Genomic DNA, 22043 nt, shown 5'->3' on the forward strand with positions numbered 1-22043 from the left:
CGCACGTTTATAACCCTGCACGAAAATTTGCAAGAGTGTACTTACGAGATGACATTGCTTGTGGTTTTTCAAAGCAATATTCAATTTTTATACCACGAAAAATCGTTTCCAGTTATATAGCTGGGTAGATAATCTACAAATCCTGAAAAAAGTATATTTAAAGATGTACATTTTTCTGCTCTGATAATTTGGTGAACGTAAAAAACCGAAATAGTTATGATAGGTCTAAAAAAAAAAAGAAAAACCAGAGTACAAGATTACAAATATCTGCAACCAAACAGCTGGCGTCAAATGAGGCGTAATGCAACAATTTATTTTAAGCTGTGTGGTAATACGAAGTTGGTTTACTAAGTGTAGTGAAAAATCATGGAAAAAAGTTGCTCGATAAACAACTCACCTTACTTCTAGACGTTGTCTCCTATGAGGGAAACACACTTGGTCCAGCGATCTGCCAGCTGTTTCATCCCATCAATAGAAATAGGTTCTGTCAGACTCTTCGAAATACTCGTTGACTGCGGCTGCAACGTTTTCATTTGTTGAAAATTCCTCCCCAGCAAACCAAACTTTCCAGTTAGGGTACCGAAAAAAGTAACTTGGAGCTGAGCTTCGTGTGCAAAGCAAATGAGGAAGCAGTTCAAAGCCCAGTTACACCATTATCACTGATGTGTGGGATGGAGAATTGTACTGGTGAAAGAGCACTTTTTTGTGTGCCAGCCTAGGTTTTCCTTCAGCCAACACAAGTGTAAAACGATCCAGGAATGAAGTATAATAAGGTTCAGGTTCGGTTCTACGTTTTCCCACCTAATCTATGTGGATTATTCCTTGAGAATCGCAATAAACAGCACGGCACTGGAGAATTCTGAACCAATCTAAAAAAAAAAATGGTTCAAATGGCTCTGAGCACTATGGGACTTAACATCTGTGGTCATCAGTCCCCTAGAACTTAGAACTACTTAAACCTAACTAACACATCCATGTCCGAGGCAGGATTCGATCCTGCGACCGTAGCGGTCACGCGGTTCCAGACTGAAGCGTCTAGAACCGCACGGCCACACCGGCCGGCTGAACCAATCTCATTGTACATTGCTACATACATTTGCTACATGATGAAGAGGAGTACTGTAATCCAAGAACTGTCAAGAAACTTATTACTTCCTCCCTAAGGTATCTCACGAAATGATCATCATGTCAGAGCTATCGCAGGTGTCAGTGCAGAATTCGAGCATAGGGCGGTTTTGATGTACCCGAAAGAATGATTCTCACACGGTAGCTGATGTCGACGTTTATCGGAAGCTAAGAAGCCCAATAAAGCATCTTCCCTGACAGTCACATGCTGAATGGCTGTATTTTTAAGAATACCTCTACACAGACTCACAAGACGAAAAAGTATTGCTATAGGCGCTTTGAGGTCTACCTGCATATGTGGATGACGAAGCCGTCGTCGACCCCCCTGTCCAGCATGCTCTGGACGGCCTCCCTCGTGCAGACGGACAGCCCCAGGACGTTGACGTCCAGTGTGTGCCGCCACTCGGCTGTCTGACCAGCTGGGAACACATCATAAGTCAGCAATAAAGCGAAGGACGAGGACTGCAGTGAAACCCTGTGTACCGACACATCATTCGAATTGCTTACGCTATTAAAGTTACTGACCCTGTATACAATGAAGCTACTCAGAACAATTTTGTGTGTAGTGACAGAGCATCGTCGTTTAAGCTTATTCTGTAATCCTCGTCGCAAGAAGTCGAGTGCACAATGTGGTATCTACGTCTTCACAGCCACTTTATGTCACCAGTATTATCAATTTGAGACGCTGAAGACTGTCTTCCACGGGTCCAACCTGTAGAAGTCGGAGGGTGTCACATCTGCACTGTGCGAAGCGTAAGAGATCTTGATCCAGTCTAAGAAGGTGCCAGATTAGCTGCCAAAGATTCGTGCGGTTTGGCATTACCATTGTGAATTGGAACCGCTTCCGTGTTCTTGTGTAATCTCTTCGTGGTAGTGACGACTTTATGCTTGTAAAAGGTGAACGTGTCCCTCGCTATTTACGAACAGCGGCATTACTGCGTCCTTATCATTCCAAAATAGTAATTATGAATTTTTTTGCCGATGGCTACCTCTTACATTTGTTTAGTATTCGGAAGGTGATGCGCCGCATGTACCTGGACCTTTCTCATTCTGGATTATATACAGGGTGGTCGGATACAGTCTGAAAATCTTTTGAGGGTGTTGCAGTGTAGGCTGAGTTGAGAAATAGTTGTTAAGAAAAGAACTCGATACGTTGCGACGTTTCAGAAATACACTCCTGGAAATGGAAAAAAGAACACATTGACACCGGTGTGTCAGACCCACCATACTTGCTCCGGACACTGCGAGAGGGCTGTACAAGCAATGATCACACGCACGGCACAGCGGACACACCAGGAACCGCGGTGTTGGCCGTCGAATGGCGCTAGCTGCGCAGCATTTGTGCACCGCCGCCGTCAGTGTCAGCCACTTTGCCGTGGCATACGGAGCTCCATCGCAGTCTTTAACACTGGTAGCATGCCGCGACCGCGTAGACGTGAACCGTATGTGCAGTTGACGGACTTTGAGCGAGGGCGTATAGTGGGCATGCGGGAGGCCGGGTGGACGTACCGCCGAATTGCTCAACACGTGGGGCGTGAGGTCTCCACAGTACATCGATGTTGTCGCCAGTGGTCGGCGGAAGGTGCACGTGCCCGTCGACCTGGGACCGGACCGCAGCGACGCACGGATGCACGCCAAGACCGTAGGATCCTACGCAGTGCCGTAGGGGACCACACCGCCACTTCCCAGCAAATTAGGGACACTGTTGCTCCTGGGGTATCGGCGAGGACCATTCGCAACCGTCTCCATGAAGCTGGGCTACGGTCCCGCACACCGTTAGGCCGTCTTCCGCTCACGCCCCAACATCGTGCAGCCCGCCTCCAGTGGTGTCGCGACAGGCGATGAGAGTCGCTTCTGCCTTGGTGCCAATGATGGTCGTATGCGTGTTTGGCGCCGTGCAGGTGAGCGCCACAATCAGGACTGCATACGACCGAGGCACACAGGGCCAACACCCGGCCTCATGGTGTGGGGAGCGATCTCCTACACTGGCCGTACACCACTGGTGATCGTCGAGGGGACACTGAATAGTGCACGGTACATCCAAACCGTCATCGAACCCATCGTTCTACCATTCCTAGACCGGCAAGGGAACTTGCTGTTCCAACAGGACAATGCACGTCCGCATGTATCCCGTGCCACCCAACGTGGTCTAGAAGGTGTAAGTCAACTACCCTGGCCAGCAAGATCTCCGGATCTGTCCCCCATTGAGCATGTTTGGGACTGGATGAAGCGTCGTCTCACGCGGTCTGCACGTCCAGCACGAATGCTGGTCCAACTGAGGCGCCAGGTGGAAATGGCATGGCAAGCCGTTCCACAGGACTACATCCAGCATCTCTACGATCGTCTCCATGGGAGAATAGCAGCCTGCATTGCTGCGAAAGGTGGATATACACTGTACTAGTGCCGACATTGTGCATGCTCTGTTGCCTGTGTCTATGTGCCTGTGGTTCTGTCAGTGTGATCATGTGATGTATCTGACCCCAGGAATGTGTCAATAAAGTTTCCCCTTCCTGGGACAATGAATTCACGGTGTTCTTATTTCAATTTCCAGGACTGTAGTAACCACTGAAGGTCCTTGAGCGCACAAATTCAAGCGGCCCGCCAGATGCAGCTAGTATCAGTTGTTATAGCATGGAAGCCAACATTCGAGACTACTCAGCCTTCGGCTCTGGTTCGATCCTTACTGCCGTCCCGTGTCCAATTATTGTGTCGCTCTCTTGCTCGGTATTCGGGAAACAAACGATCATGTTTGGCGACACTGTCTCTGGCGGGCCTCTTGAATTTGCGTGCTCAAGTTGCAACGGCCTGATTTCCTTTTATCTTTTACTCGGACACGGCGCAACGTATCGAATTATTTCTCAGCACAACTTACCCTGCAACAGCATTACGTGCTATTCAGACTGTTTAGCACAACCCTGTATATTCACGTTTCGTCACTGGCCAGTAGATGGGATGCAAACATGTCTTTATTGGCTTCCAACACTTGCAACCTTCTCTTTATCAGTCTCAATCCAATATGTTCACACTTTCCGATATTACATTTTTTTTCCACTCTACGTAATGCTTTTGGAACGCAGACCATGTTTTTAGAAAGCTCTCAGGTTCTTAAACCATTGTCTGCGTAAATAGACTCGTCGCCTCGCTGAGGATTTGTGTCAATGATTTTAGTTTAAAGGGTCCCACTTTTGACACTATGAAACAGTACGTAACACTGTAATTCCTTTACTATCAAAAAATTTTATTTCATTATATTTCATTAATCTCATATTTTATTTTTCAATTTCAGTATTGCGTTTATGTTTTGATGGAATCATCATAAATCATTTGTAGCTGATATTTTATCAGAAATGTGCCTATAATCTAACATCCAATAAATTTATGAATTTAAACTACAAAGAACACATCTAAAACAAAACAAGTCGCCTCTAGTGAGAATATCGTAAAATAATTCAATCGTACTGTGCGAATGGAACCTGCTGCCTAATTGAAAAAGACTAAAACAAAAATTATTGAAGCAAGGTCTGTAGGTTAAAAATAGCTATAATACCAAAGCTATACATAATTGCTTCGTTACAAAATGGTAAATACAAACAATATGGATGAAGGAAGTTAATGCAAGTCGCATCACAGAGCTGCTCTGCTAGTACACAACCTTACACTTCCAGGTCTTTCACCTGCCTTGGTCCACTGTCTAGTAGATGAACGTTCGTTTGTCTCGCTATTTACAAACTGCGTTTGAGAATCAAGGTGGTTGTGCCAAACTTATACTAATGAATTCGGCAGGGAATTATTCCATTGTATAACCCTGGTTAAAAATGGATAAAAGTAAGAGGGTAGATGAACAAGCATTAGCTCGCCCTCTCGGATCAATCCAACAAGTAAAACTGCATTAATTTGGTATGTAGTGTCTCTATCTCTCTATTTTTTTAGTCGATTCCCACTCTCCATGAACCCATGAACTAGAGCATGTCGATTTCTTCAGTCCTGCATTTTCTCCTGCAGACTTTCCAGCTTCGAATCCATTACTGATGTAACGCCATCGATTCATCTCATCCTTGCCCGCCCTCTTCTTCTGCCTCCGATCTTGCCCAGCATTACCGTCTTTTCCATCGAATGGTGTCTTCTCGTAATGTCCCCAAAGCAGGTCTGTTTTTTTTTTTTTGCTTCATTATTATACCGTTTAAGCAGCAGTCAGGTTTTTATTTACTGTATTCATACTCTTTTCACTCCATGGAACTCTTAAGAATTTTCTTCCAATACCACAATTCCACGCCGTTCAGCCTTTCTTGCGATTCAGGTCTTACATCCGTATATCACAACTGACTATACAGATTTTTGTTGTAAAGTTACGTCCCTACTCCTTAAAACACTGCCAGAGTTGTAATTCCCCTCTCCTCAAAGCGGCAACGGTCTCTTGATTTCGTAGCTGCATTCAACATCACAGAAATTACTTCCATTTTTGCTCCTCCCGTATGCCATGAAGTGATACGTGAAGTTGCATAATTTTCGTGTTCTTGACGTTCTAACTCAGATCAGCCTCTGTACTTCCTCCTTTCACCTTAAGTAAGAGGATGTTTAACTCTCTTCCACCTTCTGCAACCGGCCGGCCGAAGTGGCCGTGCGGGTCTATGCGCTACAGTCTGGAGCCGCGTGACCGCTACGGTCGCAGGTTCGAATCCTGCCTCGGGCATGGATGTGTGTGATGTCCTTAGGTTAGTTAGGTTTAAGTAGTTCTAAGTTATAGGGGACTGATGACCTCAGCAGTTCAGTCCCATAGTGCTCAGAGCCAAGCCTTCTGCAACCAGTGTGGTGTCATCTGCATTTGTAAGATATCTATCTCAGCTATTTGTATTCCAGTTTATTCTTCATCTATCCCAGCATTCCTCATAGTGTCCACTGTTGAGCCAACTGACTTTGATCCTTTCCCGTCGCAAGGCTGAACTCACCTTGGTAGAGTTACAGGCATGTGTCATTGTGGGTGGTGGTGTTGGGGGAGGGGGGGTGGTGTAAAGTCGGAGCGGGGACGGATGGAGAATCATTCTGGGGGGGGGGGGGTTACTAGCGCAAATAGGGTGACTGACGTTTGATATGGGCTGATAGTTATGCCCGATACCTGGGACCGAGATTCATACTAAGCACTCCTTAAGAAGGTGCGTCTTAACATGTTAACGTTAAAGGCCGGCAGTATCAATAAGCACCATTCACGTACGTAAGCAATTGACAACAATAACTAAAATCTTAGGTCACATTTTAATTATTTCATCTGCCTTATTCTTTACTATGTCATATTCATTTGTTTAGGAATGACTGCACTAATATGAAAGGCAAGAACATAGGAATGCAAAAGCGAATTTCAGATAAATCCTCAAGCATTTCTAGTTCCCTGCAGTAGTTTTTCCCTAATTCTAGTCGCAAATTCTAGCTGCAAAGGCATCGTTCTACGCAGTTTCCTACTTTTGTTTGGTGAAAACAATTTTTGGTTTCTTTTCTGTATCTGTGCGACGCTGGGCAGATTTGATGGTCATAGACGAGGGGCGTTCAATAGGTAACGCAGCGTTTCTTTTCTGAAAGCAGGTTGGTTCTATTCAGGATTCTATTAAACCTTATTATTCCCCACTCTTTGGGCACAAATCCCAATTTTTCAACATTATTTCCGTTCAATGTGACGGCCTCGCACCACCTCGCTGGGCTCGCTGGGAGAGGCAGTATGCTGACATGGTACGACTCTACTGGACGACATCGGAGGCATTGGACCCAACAAATGTCGGGAGGTGCGAGATCCTGGCCGTACGGTGGCTGAGGAGGAGCAGCCCAACGAAGTTCTGTACTCTCGGGTGCGTATACTCGTGTGAGGGCTTAGATTGTCTTGGAGAAGGAGCAGTTTGTTTGCATTTCTGTGGCGTCGAGCACACTGAATTCGTTCAGTTTCCTGAAAGTAACAGAACACAGTTCAAAGTTGATCGTTGCCCCGTGAAGTAGGGCAGCAAACAGAATAACCCCTTGAGAATCCCAAATGGCCGTCGCCATGACTTTATCGTCTGAGGATGCGGCTTTGAACTTCTTCACAGGAGATGTGGTGTGGCGTGACTCCATGGACTGCTGCTTTATTTCCGGTTCGAAGTAATGAACCCATGTTTCATCGCCTGTGTGGTTGTTCTTACAAATAATTGCCTCAGTCAACCTCTTAACGGGCAAGCAATTCCACACAGATGGTTCTTCGTTGTTGTAAGTCGGCAAGGAACCCACATCTTTCAGTACCCCAATTGGAGAACGACTGCGTATCTTATTGCGATCCGTCGATCAGCTCGAATGAGAGTGGCTACTCGTTGCAACAGATGAAGCGTGACAGCTGTGTGCGGCCGCCCAGACCGCGGGAGATCGCAAGGTTTCGCGACCTTATTTGCGATGATGACAAACGCCTCACCCTACGACTAATACTACTTTCGTTCAGCGCCAGGTCTTCGTAGACATTTTGCAATCTATTACGAATACCTGTGAGTCTCTGGTTTTCCGACGAAGGAAACTCAACAACAACTCTCTGCTTGCTACGCACTACTTGTTACAGACGCCATTTTGAATTCTACGTATGGCGCCGCCAGATGTTGAAACTTCATAAAACTAGAGGGGTGAAGCGGAAATATTCCACCATGTCCCACAGCAGATTCCGCAATTTGCCAGCCGGAATTGGATGAGATAACGAAGTGATGCATTACTTGTTGAACGCCCCTTTTATGTATCCTAATGTTGAAGCCACTGATTACATCAAGGTGGGAAAGTAGATTTGATGGAGTCGTCCATCTTTAGTACAAAATATAAGAGACTAGCGATGCACTGGTTGAAGTAAGCGAAGACGAAAATACGAACATAATGGGTGCCCGTGAGGATGGCTGTTTGACTGACTTTAGCAGTGCTTTCCTTTGTTGTAAGAAGGCCAATATTTGTTCTGTCTCACGGCGAAATAGCTAGCCAAATGCAAACCAGTATTATTGCGGGTCCTATTTCACATGCTATCGTCTGTCCACTTAGTCTTGTTTCTTGAGAGCCACAGTTCTGTTAGGAATTTTTTGACTTAATTCTATACGTTTCGTGCCTTTTGCAACTTCTGCCATAGCCGGCGATCTACCACTGTTCAGCATTGCTGCGAACAGTCGGTCAGTGCGCGACTAACAGGTGAGCGGCTATTTCTTTATCTTTGTGGTGTGCTGTCAATATACACTCCTGGAAATTGAAATAAGAACACCGTGAATTCATTGTCCCAGGAAGGGGAAACTTTATTGACACATTCCTGGGGTCAGATACATCACATGATCACACTGACAGAACCACAGGCACATAGACACAGGCAACAGAGCATGCACAATGTCGGCACTAGTACAGTGTATATCCACCTTTCGCAGCAATGCAGGCTGCTATTCTCCCATGGAGACGATCGTAGAGATGCTGGATGTAGTCCTGTGGAACGGCTTGCCATGCCATTTCCACCTGGCGCCTCAGTTGGACCAGCGTTCGTGCTGGACGTGCAGACCGCGTGAGACGACGCTTCATCCAGTCCCAAACATGCTCAATGGGGGACAGATCCGGAGATCTTGCTGGCCAGGGTAGTTGACTTACACCTTCTAGACCACGTTGGGTGGCACGGGATACATGCGGACGTGCATTGTGCTGTTGGAACAGCAAGTTCCCTTGCCGGTCTAGGAATGGTAGAACGATGGGTTCGATGACGGTTTGGATGTACCGTGCACTATTCAGTGTCCCCTCGACGATCACCAGTGGTGTACGGCCAGTGTAGGAGATCGCTCCCCACACCATGATGCCGGGTGTTGGCCCTGTGTGCCTCGGTCGTATGCAGTCCTGATTGTGGCGCTCACCTGCACGGCGCCAAACACGCATACGACCATCATTGGCACCGAGGCAGAAGCGACTCTCATCGCTGAAGACGACACGTCTCCATTCGTCCCTCCATTCACGCCTGTCGCGACACCACTGGAAGCGGGCTGCACGATGTTGGGGCGTGAGCGGAAGACGGCCTAACGGTGTGCGGGACCGTAGCCCAGCTTCATGGAGACGGTTGCGAATGGTCCTCGCCGATACCCCAGGAGCAACAGTGTCCCTAATTTGCTGGGAAGTGTCGGTGCGGTCCCCTACGGCACTGCGTAGGATCCTACGGTCTTGGCGTGCATCCGTGCGTCGCTGCGGTCCGGTCCCAGGTCGACGGGCACGTGCACCTTCCACCGACCACTGGCGACAACATCGATGTACTGTGGAGACCTCACGCCCCACGTGTTGAGCAATTCGGCGGTACGTCCACCCGGCCTCCCGCATGCCCACTATACGCCCTCGCTCAAAGTCCGTCAACTGCACATACGTTTCACGTCCACGCTGTCGCGGCATGCTACCAGTGTTAAAGACTGCGATGGAGCACCGTATGCCACGGCAAACTGGCTGACACTGACGGCGGCGGTGCACAAATGCTGCGCAGCTAGCGCCATTCGACGGCCAACACCGCGGTTCCTGGTGTGTCCGCTGTGCCGTGCGTGTGATCATTGCTTGTACAGCCCTCTCGCAGTGTCCGGAGCAAGTATGGTGGGTCTGACACACCGGTGTCAATGTGTTCTTTTTTCCATTTCCAGGAGTGTATACCACATGTGAAGATAACAGTCTACGTACATACGCACTGACACAAAACTTTTCTCTCCCGCCTATCATGTGAATTACAGCAAGCAATCGGTACGAAGCGCAAAGCGTGCACATTAGACGTAATGCGAGATCTCTATTCGCCTCTGCTCCCTGCCTGTCACACCCTCCCCCCCCCCCCCCCCCCCCTCCCGCCTCCCTCCGCACTGAACGTTCGCCTCTGCTCACGGAACGAGAAAGAGGGAACACATTGTAGTTGTACACTCTGCAAGTGACATCACTTAATTCTGGTTGACGTATTTAATTTTGGAGTTATAGTTCAAAATAATTTAGACTGTAAATCTTTCACTTCTGTTGTACTCACTTGTTTCCCATATCAGGCTCTGTCTCAAATACGTATTTACATCAAAAAGAGCTATAATTATGTGTGGTATGTGAAAATAAGACGTCAAGGACTAATGACCGCCTGTAACTAGAAGATGGGGCGCTGTCTTTCTTGTTTCTTCGTCACTACTTCTACAGGGTTATCACAAAGTCCCATTAACCCCTATGTATTGCAGGGAAGCTACGTTGTTCTCTTTTTCTTGTAGGCCGTCACATATATCTAAATCATGGCTGATGAGCGCACTTGCACCATCTAGGAACGGATCGTGATGAGCATGTGTGTTCACGAACGACCTCATACAGCAAAATCAATAAGAAATATTCGTCTAGATTTCAATGCAATGTTTCATAAATATTCCCTACCAAACCTAACAATTTTACGGTGTGAGAAACACCAATTTCATCTCAATGTATAAAACATGAGATGCGATCAGGAAGACTATAAATACTAATGCAAAATTAACTGGAGGATGCAGTGTCTGTCGAACGTTCGCTAAAAGAAGTCAATTCGTAAGCGGTCATTGGAATTGGGAGTTCCATACTCTACATTACAAAATCATATGAGGAATGATTACAAGCTAAAGGCATTCAAACCTTCGTTTGCCAAGGAAATGAATGGTAACGACACCCGAAAAGTCATTAGGCTTGTGTGGGGGTGAATGCTTGATGACTTAGCAACTATTCCTTCAAGGCACAAATTGTTTTTCTCGGACAAGTGTGTAATATATCGCAGTGCAAGAGCCAGAAACGATTCAGGAGTAAAGAAGACCAATATTTTTATGACGAACTTGAACACAACCCACCATATGTCATGACATTGGCTGCAATGTCTGTAACCCACTTGGTAGCTCCATATTTCTTCAACGGTTCTGTGAATCACACTGCGTATCTCACCATGTTACGCGATTTGTTTATTCCGTATCTGTAAGATCTGGGACTGCTCGGTCGTATGTGGTTTCAGCAGGATAGGGCACCAGTCCATTCTGTTATCGCCATTAGAGAAAGCTTCAATGGGACATTTCATTACAAACGGACTGGATGTCGTTCTGTCCATTCGCGTGTACCTTTGGAGTGGCCGCTTCGAAGTCCTGATCTGTCATCCTGTGTGCAAAGCGTTTTATGGGGTTCATTAAGCCGAAGGTTTCTGTCACACGTTGCGAGACAGATGAATTCTGTTCGACGTACGTTTACTGCCATCATGTCAGCAATTTGGAGAATTTCACATCTTACATGTAAGACATCATACTGTGTTGTGAAAACCATGGCGTACACAGACACCCTGGAATAAATAATTAGGAACAGTCACACAACCTCAAAGTTGTCCTCTGTCATGTTTCCATATAAACACGCCATCTAAGAATATACGGACATGCCATAGGGGGAATGGGACTTCCGAGTAATCCATGCTTCAAAATTCGAAGCTGAATGACGGCTCAGCTTTTTTTTTTTTTTTTTTTTTTTGTCATCAGTCTACTGACTGGTTTGATGCGGCCCGCCACGAATTCCTTTCCTGTGCTAATCTCTTCATCTCAGAGTAGCACTTGCAACCTACGTCCTCAATTATTTGCTTGACGTATTCCAATCTCTGTCTTCCTCTACAGTTTTTGCCCTCTACAGCTCCCTCTAGTACCATGGAAGTCATTCCCTCATGTCTTAGCAGATGTCCTGTCATCCTGTCCCTTCTCCTTATCAGTATTTTCCACATATTCCTTTCCTCTCCGATTCTGCGTAGAACCTCCTCATTCCTTACCTTATCAGTCCATCTAATTTTCAACATTCATCTATAGCACCACATCTCAAACGCTTCGATTCTCTTCTGTTCCGGTTTTCCCACAGTCCATGTTTCACTACCATACAATGCTGTACTCCAGACGTAAATCCTCAGAAATTTCTTCCTCAAATTAAGGCCGGTATTTGATATTAGTAGACTTCTCGTGGCCAGAAATGCCTTTTTTGCCATAGCGAGTCTGCTTTTGATGTCCTCCTTGCTCCGTCCGTCATTGGTTATTTTACTGCCTAGGTAGCAGACTTCCTTAACTTCATTGACTTCGTGACCATCAATCCTGATGTTAAGTTTCTCGCTGTTCTCATTTCTACTACTTCTCATTACCTTCGTCTTTCTCCGATTTACTCTCAAACCATACTGTGTACTCATTAGACTGTTCATTCCGTTCAGCAGATCATTTAATTCTTCTTCACTTTTACTCAGGATAGCAATGTCATCAGCGAATCGTATCATTGATATCCTTTCACCTTGTATTTTAATTCCACTCCTGAACCTTTCTTTTATTTCCATCATTGCTTCCTCGATGTACAGATTGAAGAGTAGGGGCGAAAGGTTATAGCCTTGTCTTACACCCTTCTTAATACGAGCACTTCGTTCTTGATCGTCCACTCTTATTATTCCCTCTTGGTTTTTGTACGTATTGAATATGATCCGTCTCTCCCTATAGCTTAACCCTACTTTTTTCAGAATCTCGAACAGCTTGCACCATTTTATATTGTCGAACGCTTTTTCCAGGTCGACAAATCCTATGAAAGTGTCTTGATTTTTCGTTAGCCTTACTTCCATTATTAGCCGTAATGTCAGAATTGCCTCTCTCGTCCCTTTACTTTTCCTAAAGCCAAACTGATCGTCACCTAGCGCATTCTCAATTTTCTTTTCCATTCTTCTGTATATTATTCTTGTAAGCAGCTTCGATGCATGAGCTGTTAAGCTGATTGTGCGATAATTCTAGCACTTGTCAGCTCTTGCCATCTTCGGAATTGTGTGGATGATGCTTTTCCGAAAGTCAGATGGTATGTCGCCAGACATATTCTACACACCAACGTGAATAGTCGTTTTGTGGCCACTTCCCCAAATGATTTTAGAAATTCTGATGGAATGTTATCTATCCCTTCTGCCTTATTTGACCGTAAGTCCTCCAAAGCTCTTTTAAATTCCGATTCTAATACTGCATCCCCTATCTCTTCTAAATCGACTCCTGTTTCTTCTTCTATCACATCAGACAAATCTTCACCCTCATAGAGGCTTTCAATGTATTCTTTCCACCTATCTGCTCTCTCCTCTGCATTTAACAGTGGAATTCCCGTTGCACCCTTAATGTTACCACCGTTGCTTTTAATGTCACCAAAGGTTGTTTTGACTTTCCTGTATGCTGAGTCTGCCCTTCCGACAATCATATCTTTTTCGATGTCTTCACATTTTTCCTGCAGCCATTTCTACTTAGCTTCCCTGCACTTCCTATTTATTTCATTCCTCAGTGACTTGTATTTCTGTATTCCTGATTTTCCCGAAACATGTTTGTACTTCCTCCTTTCATCAATCAACTGAAGTATTTCTTCTGTTACCCATGGTTTCTTCGCAGATACCTTCTTTGTACCTATGTTTTCCTTCCCAACTTCTGTGATGGCCCTTTTTAGAGATGTCCATTCCTCTTCAACTGTACTGCCTACTGCGCTGTTCTTTATTGCTGTATCTATAGCGTTAGACAACTTCAAACGTATCTCGTCATTCCTTAGTACTTCCGTATCCCAATTCTTTGCGTATTGATTCTTCCTGACTAATGTCTTGAACTTCAGCCTACTCTTCATCACCAATATATTGTGATCTGAGTCTATATCTGCTCCTGGGTACGCCTAACAATCCAGTTTCTGATTTCGGAATCTCTGTCTGACCATGATGTAATCTAATTGAAACCTTCGCGTATCTCCCAGCATTTTCCAAGTATACCTCCTCCTCTTGTGATTCTTGAACAGGGTATTCGCTATTACTAGCTGAAACTTGTTACAGAACTCAATTAGGCTTTCTCCTCTTTCATTCCTTGTCCCAAGTCCATATTCTCCTGTAACCTTTTCTTCTACTCCTTCTCCTACAACTGCATTCCAGTCGCCCATGACTAATAGATTTTCGTCCCCCTTTACATACTGCATTACCCTTTCATTATCCCCATACACTTTCTCTATCTGTTCATCTTCAGTTTGCGACGTTGGCATGTATACCTGAACTATCGTTGTCGGTGTTGGTCTGCTGTCGATTCTGATTAGAACAACCCGGTCACTGAACTGTTCACAGTAACACACCCTCTGCCCTACCTTCCTATTCATAACGAATCCTACACCTGTTATACCATTTTCTGCTGCTGTTGGTATTACCCGATGCTCATCTGACCAGAAATCCTTGTCTTCCTTCCACTTCACTGACCCCTGCTATATCTAGATTGAGCATTTACATTTCCCTTTTCAGATTTTCTAGTTTCCCTACCACGTTCAAGCTTCTGACATTCCACGCCCCGACTCGTAGAACGTTATCCTTTCGTTGATTATTCAATCTTTTTCTCATGGTGACCTCCCCCTTGACAGTCCCCTCCCGGAGATCCGAATGCGGGACTATTCCGGAATCTTTTGCCAATGGAGAGATCATCATGACACTTCTTGAATTGCAGGCCACATGTCCTGTGGATACACGTTACGTGTCTTTAATGCAGTGGTTTCCATTGCCTTCTGCATCCTCATGTCGTTGATCATTGCTGATTCTTCCGCCTTTAGGGGCAATTTCCCACCCCTCGGACAAGAGAGTGCCCTGAACCTCTATCCGCTCCTCCGCACTCTTTGACAAGGCCGTTGGCAGAATGAGGCTGACTTCTTATGCCGGAAGTCTTCGGCCGCCAATGCTGATTATTTATCAAAATTTAGGCAGTGGCGGGGATCGAACCCGGGACCGAAGACGTTTTGCTTATGAAACAAAGACGCTACCCCTAGAGCATGAAACGAATTTTTTCCACAAATTATTAATAAAAAGGATTTTTCTTCACTTGCGAAGATTTCCAATCACAAAGTAACCATAACATTTTTCCTCACGTACGCTTAAAAATAATATTTGACCGGGGAAAACATCTGAAAACCTATCACGAGCTTCTAGAATCCATTGCACGCAGAGTCGCCGCTCATTTGCTTTCCAAATGTGGACCAACAGACTTTTAAGTAATTGATCATTATGTTTTGGCTCATCAGTGTGTATAAAATAATAAGATTTTACCAATTGTTGGGAAGGCATCGAGAAAAGCAATAGCTATCTGAGATCAGATATAATAAAACCGAATGGCAGTTTATTCTAGCTATAGTAACGCTATATTAATCAGTGTCGTCTACCACGATAACAGACTAGGCCTGTACAGCACACGCCTTGGAGACTCATTCAAACCCCAGACAGGTCAGCCCAATGTTGCGCCGCTACTGCCGGTGTTAATCAATGGACGACAGCCTTCAGTGACATGAAATGTATTCGCAGTTGCGATTATGGGCAACCATCAGCTGTGTAATGGAATGATTGTAACTGTCGTTGTACGGATATTACTACAGATCAGAACGATACAGAGTAGCAGATGGGCGTTATCTGAAGCTAATTCCACAGATTCGAATACTGTAATACGCTGATATCTCACTCATACCGCAGCACTACAGTTACTGTAATTGTCAGCCTGTGTCCCAGTTCGAGGTAGTTCCTGCTTATACGTATATAGGACGAAATTAGGCCTCCCTCGTGTGTGTGTGTGTGTGTGTGTGTGTGTGTGTGTGTCTGTGTGTGTGTGTGTGTGTGTGTGCTAAGAGATTCCTCCTGTTTATTTTTCGTTCAAATTCCGTGAGCTTTGAACAACAGCTACGTGTCCTATCGCTAATCTCAACAACTGGTTTATCTCGCAGTGTGTTTGCCGTTTCAACATGGCATTGCCTTATCTGCCCGCCTGTGAACGCCTAATACTATTGGGTTTCTTTGGCTACGTAGTCTATAGCTGGGCTCATGATAGAGCTTACCGCCACACACTGTCTTTGCTATTTCATCATGGAACTGCCTCATCTGCCATCTTGGAACGTCGTAGACGTCTGGTTTGCTTTCAGCATTTTCCCAGAGTAGCGTATGATTCTTTTCTTTGTTGTACCTGCTGCCTCTTTTCCTCTTTCATTGACTGGGCGTATCAAACTTAGTGAACTGAACAGTGCTTTATCGAAAATTGTGTCAGTATTGTGTGACAGCTTTACTTCTTATGCTACACGCAATTTGTACAACAAAAATGAGTAGTGGTTGCTTCTGTGAAGGTGCGCTAGTGCGATCGTACTGGCGCCATTTCTGCGCGCGTTCCATCGATTCTGGCCCTCGTCATATCATCTTTGCTTGGTTGAGTGTTACCTCTGGAGCTGTGAAGTAAGGAGTGGTGTATGGAAGTCGCATCTGGACGGGTGTGTCTGAGTAGCTGGCGTACTGACGAATGCAGAGAGTTGAAACCGTTGACCGTTGGTTCGTAGGTCCCGCCTTTTCATGTAGCGTTTACCGTTGGTGCCGGTGAGCTGAGGGGGCAAAGAGCGGCTCTCGTCACGAAATGCATCAGTTAATTGTGGTGGGCTAAATACGCCGAGATGTACTGAACCGCTTGTTAGCAGCCACGAGCAGGAGGGCAGTATTATCCAGTCCCTACTTGGAGTCCTGAAGCTATTGGCCTCCTTCGCATTAACGTGAAATCATGTACGAAGACTATTCAGTAACTACTGTACTTAAAGACTGTTAATTGTCCTACGATGCTAGCTGGCCACGAATCCGGTTCTTTTATGCCTTTCAGTGACACCTTTCGGGCCTGTGTGTGTCAGCCTGGAGGTTTCTTCAAGCGCCAAGCTTGTATTGTGCAATGTTAATCTGGTACCTGAAGTCACTGTTATCATTGATTATTTGATACATCTGAGTGTGATTTTTGTTTGTTGTAGACCTTATGGCCGAAAATTCAAAAATGGCGCTGAGCACTATGGGACTTAACTTCTGAGGTCATCAGTCCCCTAGAACTTGTTGTTGTTGTTGTGGTCTTCAGTCCTGAGACTGGTTTGATGCAGTTCTCCATGCTACTCTATCCTGTGCAAGCTTCTTCATCTCCCAGTACCTACTGCAACATACATCCTTCTGAATCTGCTTAGAGTATTCATCTCTTGGTCTCCCTCTACGATTTTTACCCTCCACGCTGCCCTCCAATGCTAAATTTGTGATCCCTTGATGCCTCAAAACATGTCCTACCAACCGATCCCTTCTTCTACTCAAGTTGTGCCACAAACTTCTCTTCTCCCCAATCCTATTCAATACCTCCTCATTAGTTACGTGATCTACCCACCTTATCTTCAGCATTCTTCTGTAGCACCACATTTCGAAAGCTTCTATTCTCTTCTTGTCCAAACTGGTTATCGTCCATGTTTCACTTCCATACATGCCTACACTCCATACAAATACTTTCAGAAACGACTTCCTGACACTTAAATCTATACTCGATGTTAACAAATTTCTCTTCTTCAGAAACGATTTCCTTGCCATTGCCAGTCTACATTTTATATCCTCTCTACTTCGACCATCATCAGTTATTTTACTCCCTAAATAGCAAAACTCCTTTACTACTTTAAGTGTCTCATTTCCTAATCTAATTCCCTCAGCATCACCCGATTTAATTTGACTACATTCCATTATCCTCGTTTTGCTTTTGTTGATGTTCATCTTATATCCTCCTTTCAAGGCACTGTCCATTCCGTTCAACTGCTCTTCCAAGTCCTTTGCTCTCTCTGACAGAATTACAATGTCATCGGCGAAGTTTTTACTTCTTCTCCATGAATTTTAATACCTACTCCGAATTTTTCTTTCGTTTTCTTTCCTGCTTGCTCAATATACAGATTGAATAACATCGGGGAGAGGCTACAACCCTGTCTCACTCCTTTCCCAACCACTGCTTCCCTTTCATGCCCCTCGGCTCTTATAACTGCCATCTGGTTTCTGTACAAATTGTAAATAGCCTTTCGCTCCCTGTATTTTACCCCTGCCACCTTCAGAATTTGAAAGAGAGTATTCCAGTTAACGTTGTCAAAAGCTTTCTCTAAGACTACAAATGCTAGAAACGTAGGTTTGCCTTTTCTTAATCTTTCTTCTAAGATAAGTCGTAAGGTTAGTACTGCCTCACGTGTTCCAACATTTCTACGGAATCCAAACTGATCTTCCCCGAGGTCCGCTTCTACCAGTTTTTCCATTCGTCTGTAAAGAATTCGCGTTTGTACTTTGCAGCTGTGACTTATTAAACTGATAGTTCGGTAATTTTCACATCTGTCAACACCTGCTTTCTTTGGAATTGGAATTATTATATTCTTCTTGAAGTCTGAGGGTATTTCGCCTGTCTCATACATCTTGCTCACCAGATGGTAGAGTTTTGTCATGACTGGTTCTCCCAAGGCCATCAGTAGTTCTAATGGAATGTTGTCTACTCCCGGGGCCTTGTTTCGACTCAGGTCTTTCAGTGCTCTGTCAAACTCTTCACGCAGTATCTTATCTCCCATTTCATCTTCATCTACATCCTCTTCCATTTCTATAATATTGTCCTCAAGTACATCGCCCTTGTACAAACCCTCTATGTACTCCTCCCACCTTTCTGCCTTCCCTTCTTTGCTTAGAACTGGGTTTCCATCTGAGCTCTTGCTTTCATACAAGTGGTTCTCTTCTCTCCAAAGGTCTCTTTAATTTTCCTGTAGGCAGTATCTACCTTACCCCTAGTGAGACAAGCCTCTACATCCTTACATTTGTCCACTAGCCATCCCTGCTTAGCCATTTTGCACTTCCTGTCGATGTCATTTTTTAGACGTTTGTATTCCTATTTGCCTGCTTCATTTACTGCATTTTTATATTTTCTCCTTTCATCGATTAAATTCAATATTTCTTCTGTTACCCAATGATTTCTATTAGCCCTCGTCTTTTTACCTACTTGATCGTCTGCTGCCTTCACTACTTCATCCCTCAGAACTACCCATTCTTCTTCTACTGTATTTCTTTCCCCCATTCCTGTCAATTGTTCCCTTATGCTCTCCCTGAAACTCTCTACAACCTCTGGTTCTTTCAGTTTATCCAGGTCCCATCTCCTTAAATTCCCACCTTTTTGCAGTTTCTTCATTTTCAATCTGCAGTTCATAACCAATAGATTGTGGTCAGATTCCACATCTGCCCCTGCAAATGTCTTACAATTTAAAACCTGGTTCCTAAATCTCTGTCTTACATTATATAATCTATCTGATACCTTTTAGTATCTCCAGGATTCTTCCAGGTATACAACCTTCTTTTATGATTCTTGTACCAAGTGTTAGCTATGATTAAGTTATGCTCTGTGCAAAATTCTACAAGGCGGCTTCCTCTTTCATTTCTTCCCCCCAATCCATATTCACCTACAATGTTTCCTTCTCTCCCTTTTCCTACTGACGAATTCCAGTCACCCATGACTATTAAATTTTCGTCTCCCTTCACTACCTGAATAATTTATTTTATCTCGTCATACATTTCATCAATTTCTTCATCTGCAGAGCTAGTTGTCATATAAACTTGTACTACTGTAGTAGGCATGGGCTTTGTGTCTATCTTGGCCACAATAATGCGTTCACTATGCTGTTTGTAGTAGCTAACCCGCACTCCTATTTTTTTATTCATTATTAAACCTACTCCTGCATTACCCCTATTTGATTTTGAATTTGTAACCCTGTAATCACCTGACCAAAAGTCTTGTTCCTCCTGCCACCGAACTTCACTAATTCCCACTATATCTAACTTTAACATATCCATTTCCCTTTTTAAATTTTCTAACCTACCTGCCCGATTAAGGGATCTGACATTCCACGCTCCGATCCGTAGAACGCCAGTTTTCTTTCTCCTGACAACGACGTCCTCTTGAGTAGTCCCCGCCCGGAGATCCGAATGGGGGACTATTTTACCTCCGTAATATTTTACCCAAGAGGACGCCATCATCATTTAATCATACAGTAAAGCTGCATGTCCTCGGGAAAATTTACGGCTGTAGTTTCCCCTTGCTTTCAGCAGTTCGCAGTACCAGCACAGCAAGGCCGTTTTGGTTAATGTTACAAGGCCAGATCAGTCAATCATCCAGACTGTTGCCCCTGCAACTACTGAAAAGGCTGCTGCCCCTCATCAGGAACCACATGTTTGTCTGGCCTCTCAACAGATACCCCTCCGTTGTGGTTGCAGCTACGGTACGGCCATCTGTATCGCTGAGGCACGCAAGCCTCCCCACCAACGGCAAGGTCCATGGTTCATGGGGGGCCCTAGAACTTAGAACTACTTAAACCTAACTAACCCAAGGACATCACACACATCCAAGCCCGAGGCAGGATTCGAACCTGCGACCGCAGCGGTCGCGCGGTTCCAGACTGTAGCGCCTAGAACCGCTCGGCCACTCCGGCCGGCCCTTATGGCCGACCATCTGCCATTTGGTGCGTAGCGAATTACAGTGTCATTCAGTCACCAAGACGCCCCAGTAAAGGTATAAGATTGACTTTTTTTGTCTTGCTTCAATTATTATGTATTTATTCTTTTAAATGACTTTTTACATTGTTCCTTGTTATTTGTAGGAAGGTTAACTTCCAATGTTTATGAACGGGGTGCTCCTATACTGAAGTTTTAATAGTTGGTTTCCTTGGAAATAATTTTAAATCTCAGCTTAAATACTACTGTGTATGTTAATTTCTGTCAAACTTGTCTGCTGTTTGTCCTTTGGTATATGTTGACAGCTATGTATCGGCAGCGGTTGACGCGTTGCTGTTCTGCTGGTCCGATGCAGGGACGCGTCTTCCTTCTGCTTCGGCGGCTTTCCCGTCATCGCACGAGGTCTAGGTGTTGGCAGGTCACACACGCTTCTGCGGATCTCCCATTTCAACCTCAAGCTGAGAAATTTATTGCCATTCTTTTGTATCATGGCTTTGGTCATTTTGAGAAAGTAATTTTGTCAGTGTTTCTGTTATTGCAAGATTCTTGTGGGAATGTGATGAAAGCCTTTGGGCAAACTGAGCAGAGTTTTTTGATTTCTTTAAAGATATTATGGGTTTAATTGTCATTATCATATTAGTAGGGGCCCGGTACTTTATTTTGTTTTAGGTGCCCAGTAACTTATTAAGTACTTGATTTGTGTGTAACAGCGTTGTAGCCAATCAGTCAAGTATTACAGTTTGCACGGTTTTTACACGAAGATTGCGTTTGGCCAGCTTGTCTTTTCTTGTCTATATGGGACGAGAATAACAATGTCTTATGACACCAAAGTGTTGTCGATTTCTTACGCTCCCCATTATTGTTAGTAAAAGGAAGATTTAATATGATCGTGTACCACCTAGCGTGAGGTGGCTAATAGACTTTGGACACCAACATTATATGTACTTGTGTCCAATGTTTGCCTCGGAGCAGGTCTGGAGCTTACTGATGCACTGGAGATGTATGCATTTTAACGTACTTTACTTGTCGTTTGTTCAACTTAAATTCAAGTGCTGTTGTGGGGTTAGCCCACAGTTGTGCTAATAGATGCGCGGACTCAGCCCTGCCACCCGTTTATTTCATCAATTGTTTGTATTCGGTGTGTGTGAATCTCTAAGGAACCAAACTGCTTAGATCATCGGCCCCTAGACTTAAACTCTACTTAAACTAACTTTAGCTAAGAACAACACACTCACCCATGCCCGAGGGAGGACTCGAACCGCCGGTGGGAGGGGCCACGCACTCCGTGACATGACGCCTCACACCGCGCGGCCACTCCACGAGCCTTTGTAATCGGGCCATCACTGTGTTGCACCGTTGACATGTTCTTATACTACCACTTGTAATTTTAAGTATAGTGCAAATGTCATTATGCATTGCGATATTACTTTTAAAACCTCAGTTATCTGTATTAATTTAGCAAGATTCTTGGTAACTGTTAGTTGGCTTATGATAGAATGACTATTAAATAAAAATGTTTATTGAGGGGAATGATAGATGACTCACGAAGTTGGCCCACCTGATCCTTGCTCTGGGTCTCAAACATATGACACGAGATAAACAAGACATCCAGCCGTGGTCAGAG

General features: G+C 44.8%; 1 protein-coding gene across 1 annotated transcript in view; it reads right to left on the bottom strand.

Annotated features, from left to right (window-relative positions):
* Window positions 1-22043, bottom strand: part of LOC126235617 (dehydrogenase/reductase SDR family member 11-like) — a 140463-nt gene that overhangs the window by 103452 nt on the left and 14968 nt on the right. Inside the window, exon 3 of the mRNA XM_049944328.1 lies at window positions 1415-1544. Within this exon, the coding sequence (XP_049800285.1) occupies window positions 1415-1544 (130 nt within the window). The remainder of the gene's footprint in view (window positions 1-1414; window positions 1545-22043) is intronic.

Source organism: Schistocerca nitens, chromosome 2 (assembly GCF_023898315.1).
Source record: "Schistocerca nitens isolate TAMUIC-IGC-003100 chromosome 2, iqSchNite1.1, whole genome shotgun sequence".
Lineage (NCBI taxonomy): Eukaryota > Metazoa > Arthropoda > Insecta > Orthoptera > Acrididae > Schistocerca > Schistocerca nitens.